At 34.8% G+C, this 8,882-nt stretch overlaps 1 protein-coding gene across 1 annotated transcript in view; it reads right to left on the bottom strand.

Moving 5' to 3' along the window:
* Positions 1-8,882, bottom strand: part of GTF2A1L (general transcription factor IIA, 1-like) — an 84,260-nt gene that overhangs the window by 36,113 nt on the left and 39,265 nt on the right. Inside the window, exons 5-6 of the mRNA XM_011981601.1 lie at positions 7,643-7,727; positions 5,715-6,304 (exon numbers count right to left, since the gene is read on the bottom strand). Coding sequence (XP_011836991.1) covers positions 5,715-6,304; positions 7,643-7,727 — 675 coding nt within the window. The remainder of the gene's footprint in view (positions 1-5,714; positions 6,305-7,642; positions 7,728-8,882) is intronic.

The raw sequence follows: 8,882 nt of genomic DNA, 5'->3' as shown, positions 1-8,882 counted from the left end.
GCAGTGAGCCAAGATCGCGCTACTGCACTCCAGCCTGGGTGACGAAGTGAGAATCCATCTCAAAAATACATAAAAAATAATAATAATAAAGTCAATTAGTATAAGATTTTTCCTAGGCCTAAACCACACATTGAAATTGGTTTTTTTGTTTGTTTGTTTGAGATGGAGTCTCGCTCTGTTGCCCAGGCTGGAGCGCAGTGGCGCGATCTTAGCTCACCACAACCTCCGCCTCCCAGGTTCAAGTGATTCTCTTGCCCCAGCTCCCGAGCAGCTGGGATTACAGGTGCCTGCCACCACACTCTGCTAATTTTTGTATTTTTAGTAGAAACGAGGTTTCGCCACATTGACCAGGCTGGTCTCGAACTCCTAACCTCAAGTGATCCACCTACCTTGGCCTCCCAAAGTGCTGGGATTACAGGCAGGAGCCACCATGCCCAGCCTGGCTTTTCATTTTAATAGCAACAAGTACTGAAAACCTTAAACCATAAGATCTTTTGTTGAAAAATGAAGCAGAGCTTCTGTGTTACTTTGCCAGATGAGCATAAGCTTATAAAGGAATACTGAAGATTTTAGGACTCTTCTATTTGAATTTATGTAGCCTCATACCATTTTCCTTCAATCAGTGAGGCCCTCTTTACTCTGGGAGAGGATTAAAATTACAAATCTAAATTTAATTTCAATAACAGCAAAAGAGTTATCATTCTCAACTTTTTTCTTCAGAAGCACTTCCACCAGGTATTGAAAAATTCACGATTATCTGACTCCAATCTCTTCTGAAGTGGTAATTTGACCAAAATAGCCAGGAGTTGTGCAGCAACATCCATAATTGATACCGCAGGACCATGAAAAGATTTAAGTCTTTCATATAGCCAAACATCCACCACATAGATCATCAATGAACTCCTCCTCTAGGTCAAATTGTTATGAGGGGGCTTTTGCTCCCTCTCAAAAATAGTAAATGTCTCCCCAAGGATCAAGCAAGGGTCCTTTCAAGCATTGTCCTTTCAACAGCCAGAAAAATTCTGCATGAAGAATTTAATATTCTGCCTACATTGTTTGATAAATGTCTTGGGAAACACAATAATTCAAAACCATGGCTCTAATATATTTGAGTTTTATGTCAGCAGATGAGACTTCTTTTAGAATTATTGGCGTGTCTTAGCACTAATGCATGCCATGTGCTGAAATAGACAGCAATGTTTTCTTTACTAAAGCAGCAAAACCATGTTTGCCAAGCATCTCGGGAGCTCCAATGGTTCAGAGTACCAAATTTTACTAGCCAAACTTTTCATTATTAGAAAGATGTCAGTTTCCAATTTAAAAAAAAAGAGCTCACAACATAAAAATTATTTGATGGTATCAATGTACAAATAATGATTAAAATCAGATATTGGCAGCCCTAAGAAACATTGGTATTTTTAGCCTGTTGAATGTTAAAGGAAAGTCGCTGCTGATACTTCTATGAATTCCAGCCAAACCTGAAAGAAATGTCAACAATTCTAATGCAGATGATGTCATCTGACAGAGGAAATGCTTCCCTTTTTTTTCTCTGCTCTAAAACAAACCAGCTCAATAATGTCCAATATTCTCAGCTTAACCATGGTGTCTTTGATTGTATGTGGCTTCCATGACTGGGTAGTATAATAAGCAAGTAAATAGGATGCTTCATGATAAAGCTTTGTTTGCCAAATCCAGCTTCCAGTCTTTGCCATTTAAGCTTCCCTCCAATGAAAGAACCATATTTTTCCAATGGCTAGTAAAAATTTGCAGAACTTTATACCCATATGTGGGGATAAATATAAAACAAGATAAGCCTAAGCTACAATACACATTCTTTTCACATTTTCAGCCTAAATTATGTCACATTCAGTGGCCTATAATTGTAATGGCAGCGCATATTTTCTTTTATTCTTAACAGGAATTTAATCTATTACAATATAGTAACAATGATAATTATATATTACCTGACCATGTACAGTAGCATCCCATGCTACTTCACTCTTATTTGGAATGAAATATATCTTAATATATTTTGACAGATATAAAAAATTATTTTGTTAAATTGGCTTTCTTCTTATAATGAAGAAAAAGTCACATATCTGGTTTAAATATCTCTGACTTTGATATATTAATTTCATAATGGCATACAGAGACTCAAAAAGTATTTACTCAATTTAAATGAATTATAAAGTCAAATAATTATTGATAGGACATTTTATCTTTTAGAGGAATACGTGCGGACTTAGAAGAAAAATGAAAACTCTCACTTAGGAGTTATATATTCTCTTATCCTCTCACTCCATTTTTCACTCATACATTGATTTTGAGCTACATCAGTGGTTCTTAGCCTTGACTATATATTACAATCACTTCAGAAGCTCTTAAATATTGATGACTGAACCCCATTCCAGATCAATTAGATTTAAATCTCTTGGGGTAGACGTGCACTTTCTTTTAATGGCCCAGTGATTTTATCATTCAGCCAGGATTGAGAACTACTGAGCCAAATAAACTAATTCTAGATCCCATCCTTAAAAGCTTACACTCTAGTACACACGAGTGTGTATATATTCTTAGATTACTGCATATACAAAGATAAATGTACCTGTCAATGCAAAGAAAACATATCAATATATCTTTGAACTACATTATGACAGACATGCTTCAGGCGACAAAACAGAAGAGCTACATTCAATTTAATAATGAAGGAAAAATTAGGTGGAGAAGTACTGAAGATTTCTGAAGGAAGTAATGAATAAGCAGGAATTAACCAGAGGAAAGGATGGTGGGAAGAAACTCTAGGCATCAAATAGGGGGGATGACAAAAGCAAAAAGAAAAGTAGGAAACAACAAGGTTAAAAACCAAGAATCACTCACGGTTACCAGTTCCCAGTCAAGAATATTCATGTGAGGAAGGAAGAATAAATAGGAAACTTTGGCAGAGAAAGAACGTGTAATACGCTTTGTGTATGTATGTTAAGGTGCCTGAAGTTTATTTATTATAGGTGAAGGGCAGTCAGTGATGTGTTAAGTGGAGAAAGACACAATCAGGCTGCATTTGGGACAGATCTCTGGAAGCCACCAGGAAAAGAGTGCTAACATGCACTGAGCATTTACCACGGTGCCAGTGTGCTGCTGAGCACTTTTCATTGATTGACTTAACTAATCCTACCACAATTATATGGTAGACACTATTATCTTTATTTTACAAATGAGTAACTTCTCTAAGTCATATAATTATTAAGGAATAGAGAAGGGATTCAAAACAATTCTGATCCCTGAAGCCTAGGCCTTTGACCTCTAGGACGGATGGATTGGCAGGAGCAGAGTAAGAGGTAGAAGAGACTACACACTGATAAATTAGTCAGATAAAATTATCCCACATGAGAAACAATTAGGGCAATGGCACTAGGAGTGGAGAAGAAGAAACGGATTCCAGGAATATTTACAAAATTTAAAAATTATCAAACTCACATAATTCAGCCTTAAAAAGGAATGAAATTCTGACACATGTTACAATATGGACTAACCTTGAAAACATTATGCTAAGTGAAATAAGATAGTCACGAAAGGGCAAACATTGTATGATTCCATCTTTAAAGTACCCAGAAGAGTCAAATTCAGACAAAGAAAATAGAACAGAAGTTACAAGGGGCAGAATCAAAAGTTATCAAGAATATACTTTGTGAAACAGAAGGTTAAACCCACATAGATCCTTACTTCTTAAACCTATAGATCCAAAAGCTCTCCAGTAGTTTACAACATAGGAAAAGTAAATGAGTAGAGTTGATTATAACTTGCTTTAAGCTACTTATAAAATGAAAAACTACTTGTAAAGTCTTTGAAAAGTAGTTCAGCATAAACTTACCAAACTGCTTACTGTCTCAAAGGTAACTTACAATAAATCAATCAGCATTTTATATATACTCTCATATGTTTATATTTTTGTGTTTTAGATATAGACCTTTTTTAAAACTAACAAGTTACATGAAAAGTTACCCAATATATTACAAGCTCATAGAGCATAATAGCACTAATCTAAAGCTTACTATGGTGCCAGAAGCTTTAAATACTCAATATATATTATCTCTGATAATTTTCAAAATTACAAGGTTGGTATTAGGGCCAATTTAAAGACTAAAACTGAATTTCAGTGAGTAATGTTACACAGTTTGCTTGCAAGTAGTGAACCTAGAATTTGAACCTACTGTGGTTTCAAAGCTTATGTTCTCAACCACTACCCCTAATCAATCCTTGATTAATATCCCTTAACTAATCTATTTCCCCATATCAGAAAAAGGGCATGATGACATACAACACATAACAGTAGAATAAGTCCTTGACTCATCACACCAAACATCTGCAAAGTTCACACAGAATCCAGGCAAAAAGTGCCTCCAAAAGTAGTAGTGATGAAAACAAACATTTTACATTTGTCGTTAGTTTTACCTCAAAACCAAATGTTTCATAATTATTAGTTTAGCCTACATTTATTTACTAAATGTTATATATTACAGAAAAAAAATTTAAAAAGTCAATAAAACATTTTAATATGAACACTTACAGCAAAACTAACAACAGATTTGCTCAGAGATCTTGAACAGGTTTCATTAAATATCTGAAACATTATAAAACAGGTCAAATAGTTTCTGATCATCATTTTCTTTGTTTATGGGCTTTCACTATGCCCTATATCTTTTCCTAAGTAGCAAAATTTAAATATCTTGAAGATAAAATATTAAGGTGGTGCTTAACTGTCCATTGCTACAGACTTGTACAGTGGCTCTGGATGATGGCTAAACCATTAGCTGGAGCAAAAACCTTTAAGTATTTTTCACATGTCCTAAATTGTATAACTAGAATTAGCCACAAGATGTATTTCATCTTTGTAAAAAGAATGTAATTTTTTTAATTTTTATAATCCAAAATTATCCAAGAATCTTTCTGCCATTACTATTAATTCCTTGAAAATTAATAATTCAGACCTATTTTTGGTATCAAAAGTTAACTATAAGCTAATTTTTTGTAGTTTCAATACCAAAAGAAATTAAGTAAAACTAGTACTTTAGTAGGCAGGGAGAAACAAAATTACTAGCAACATAATCCCTCATGTAGGGAAAAGTTTCCATATAAGAATTCAGAAAAATTAGGTAGAGCAGGAAAAAAAATACTTTGTGGGCTTCTTTTGTATATTACATTTGATAATTAATTATCTCAAAACATTCCATAAACTACTGGTATGGATTTCTGGGTCTTTTAATTTTTATCTGCAGACAAAAAACAAGTTTCCCAATGTAAGAGACTGGTAAATAGATTACCTTTTAAAATAAATGCATTTTCTCTAAAGAAGTATTCTAATTCATCTATTGAAATGAAAACTTTAGAAATGCTAAGCATGAATATTTTAAGAACTGATGGTTATATTAAAAACAACAATAAAGATACAATCTTCTTGGTTGTACCACATGTGGATGTATATAACACTACTGATCTGTACATTTAGAAATAGTTAAGTTGGTAAATTTTATGTTACGTGTATTTTATCACAATTAAAAATTTTTTTAATCAATAGAAAAAAGAAATAATCTTCTAAAGGAAAAAACAAAACAATATATATATAATTCTGATTAACATTATAGCTTGAAAATACTCAGGATATCCAATCACTGGCCACTGTCTGTCCCGATACCAAGAAGTTGGACACAGAACTATACCTTCTCTGATACAGGTATGTTGCTGGGTTCCTCTGTATTTCTTGGTTGCTTTACAGATTCACATCCATACATCCCATGTTTAAGAATATGAAGCTGAATATCAGTCACGTGCTGGTGGAGAGCCCCATGAGGGCTTGTGGAGAGGGACTCATCATGCAGATTTTGAGTCATGCTAGCTGAACCACTGAGCACTGACTCCACATTAGGATTTGTTTGAGAGACCTGTGGAGAAAATACAACACCTGGAAGATTGACATACTGAGAACTTTCCTGATGACGTAACAAAGCTTCAGGCACGATTTTATGCTCATTTCCAGGAGATACAAGTATATCACTGGTGGCATTTTCTAAGTGTTTCCTATCTACTGGCCCAGAAGGTAGAACTGTGGGTTGCTGTAGCACAGTTTCAATTCTCTGTGATTTTTCAGTAGTTGCTTGAAGAGAGCATGGATTTAATTGTGGAACACTAGTTTGTATTACTGAAGGCTGGCCAAGCTGTTGAAATACTTGCTGAATTGGATGCTGAAGAATACCTGCTCTTCCAGAAGTCTGTGTCACCATAATTGGTACATTGACTTTATAAAGGTGACCTTAAAAAGGAAGAAACAATCTTGTAAGTATAATAGAATTAAAATTTCCTTTGACAACAATCACAAAAAAAATCTCATCCACAACAGGCTGGAAAAAAATATACTGATATGTTAATGGTGGTTATCTCTAGGGGTTTTTCTTTTATTCTTCAGACATTTTGGGATTTTCTACAATCAATATATAAATTCTTATTTTTTAATTATGTATGTTTAGCTTTGATTCCAGACTTCTCCCACAATTGTTTATATGTCACACTCTGAGATACAAAAAGGCCACCAATATTTAATCCATGAACCTCTTCCATTGTTCGATAAATTAATGTTATCAACCAAAAACTGGATTTTAACAAACATAATCATGTAAAATATAACTTCATATATTTAAAATGCCATATAACAAGAAAATGCTATCCAAAAGAGAGTTTAATGATTTCAAAAGTAATCAAATTTCTTCCCTTTCTTCCTTTAAAATAACACTATAAAAGAAAAAAAAAGGCTGGGCGCGGTGGCTCATGCCTGTAATCACAGCACTTTGGGAGGCCTAGGCGGCTGGATCACAAGGTCTGGAGATCGAGAACCTCCTGGCTAACATGGCGAAACCCCGTCTGTACTAAAAATACAAAAAATTAGACGGGCGTGGTGGCGGGCACCTGTAGTCCCAGCTACTCAGGAGGCTGAGGCAGGAGAATGGCGTGAACCCAGGAGGCGGAGCTTGCAGTGAGCCGAGATCAAGCCACTGCACTCCAGCCTGGGCGACAGAGCGAGACTCCGTCTCAAAAAAAAAGAAAAAAAATAAAGAATTTATTTTTGAGCACTGAGTTAGGTGCTTTACTTAAACTTTACAACAACCCAAAGAAGAGGTATGATCCTCATCAAAATCAAGAGATGGTGCTCTGAAAAGCAGAGACTGGTTAACCTCAAAACTGTTGTTTGTTCTATCAGACCATGCAATCTCTACTAAGAAAGCGGACAAAGGTGGATCAACCTAATCTTTAGTCCGTAATTAGAGCTAGCAGGAATGCAGGTAAATTATTTTATTTTGTATTTGTTAAAATTTAGATAACTGACTTGAATTAGAAAAAATACATACAAAGAACCCCTATACAATGTTGGGAAAGAGAACAGGGAAGGAAATACAGGACAGGCCTAGTACAATGTCTTTTATGGTAGACTGTCTCCATAACAATAAAAACCACTATTTATCATTACTTCTAAAATCTATTTTATTAAAAGTTCTTATAACTTCTGGTATATAATCTATTAAAAAATCATGAAGCTTAACGTCCAAAAAATAGTACCAATGCTAAAAACAAAAATATTTTTAGAATATACTCTCACCAGATACAGTCTGTAGTGTCACACCTGCTGGTACATGAATGGGATAACCAGGAAAAGTAAAGTTTGCACTGGAGTTTGAAGTACCCTAGATATAAGAAATTTATATCAGAAAGTTAGAAAAGGACTTTACTTGTATCTTTTTTTCCCTGATCTCATAGGGAGTCAAAAAATCTGATTGTGGACAATAGTTTGACAATACTTAACATTTAACATTAGGGCTGAGTTCTTTGAATAAAACAGTTTTTCGATATTGATCATCCCATTAAGGATCAAGAGGAATCCTATTCTACAGTTATTAGCAAAGAAGTCAGTAAGTCCTAATGAACAGTATAAACATTGACTCAAAAAACTTGCCCAAGACATAGCTTTGCAAGGCCATTGATTCTCAGACCTGCAAAAATTTGAAAGATTGATAACATCCAGTGTTGTTGAGAATGTGATAAAAATTGGTTTTCTCAAACCACTGTTTGTATGAATGCATATTGGTACAATCCTTTTGGAGGGTAATTTTTGCAATATATATACCAAAATTGAAAATACATATGACCTTTGACCCAGGAATTCTACTTTTAGAAATTTGTCCTGATTATCACACAAACACGCAGAAATATATACAAGCATAACCAATGGAATACTATATTAGAAAAATGCTGGAAATAATTTAAATGTTCACCAACAAAAGTTTGTTAATTAAACTGTGTTACATCCACTAAGGCCAATGTGTACTAACTGAAATTGAAAGCAGTACGTCTGTATTACTAAATTAGAAAACAGAAATTACAGAAACAGTAAAAAGAGTATTCATACTTTTTACCCTGAAAACTAATATAGCTTTCATGAAAGAAGTCTGGATGGATAAACATCAGTTAAAACGTTTATTCTTGGAGTATAAGACTACAGAGCTCTTTCTTTTATTTATAAATGTTTTGCTTTTTTACTTTTAAGAGACAGGGTTTCATTCTGTGGCCCAGGCTGAAGAGCAGTGGTGCAGTCATAACTCACTGTAACCTCCAATTCCTAGGCTCAAGTGATCCTCCTGCCTCAGCCTCTCAAGTAGCCAGGACTACAAGCACACACCACCACGCTCAGCTAATTTTTTAAAAAAAATTTTGTACAGGCCGGGCATGGTGGCTCACACCTGTAATCCCAGCACTTTGGGAGGTCAAGGTGGGTGGATCACTTGAGGTCAGGAGTTTGAGACCACCCTGGCCAACATGGTGAAACCCCGTCTCAACTAAAA

Source organism: Mandrillus leucophaeus, unplaced genomic scaffold (genome assembly GCF_000951045.1).
Source record: "Mandrillus leucophaeus isolate KB7577 unplaced genomic scaffold, Mleu.le_1.0 Scaffold229, whole genome shotgun sequence".
NCBI classification, from domain to species: Eukaryota; Metazoa; Chordata; class Mammalia; order Primates; family Cercopithecidae; genus Mandrillus; species Mandrillus leucophaeus.
Note: the sequence above shows the minus strand (reverse complement) of the source record. Positions and strands in the feature narration are given on the sequence as shown.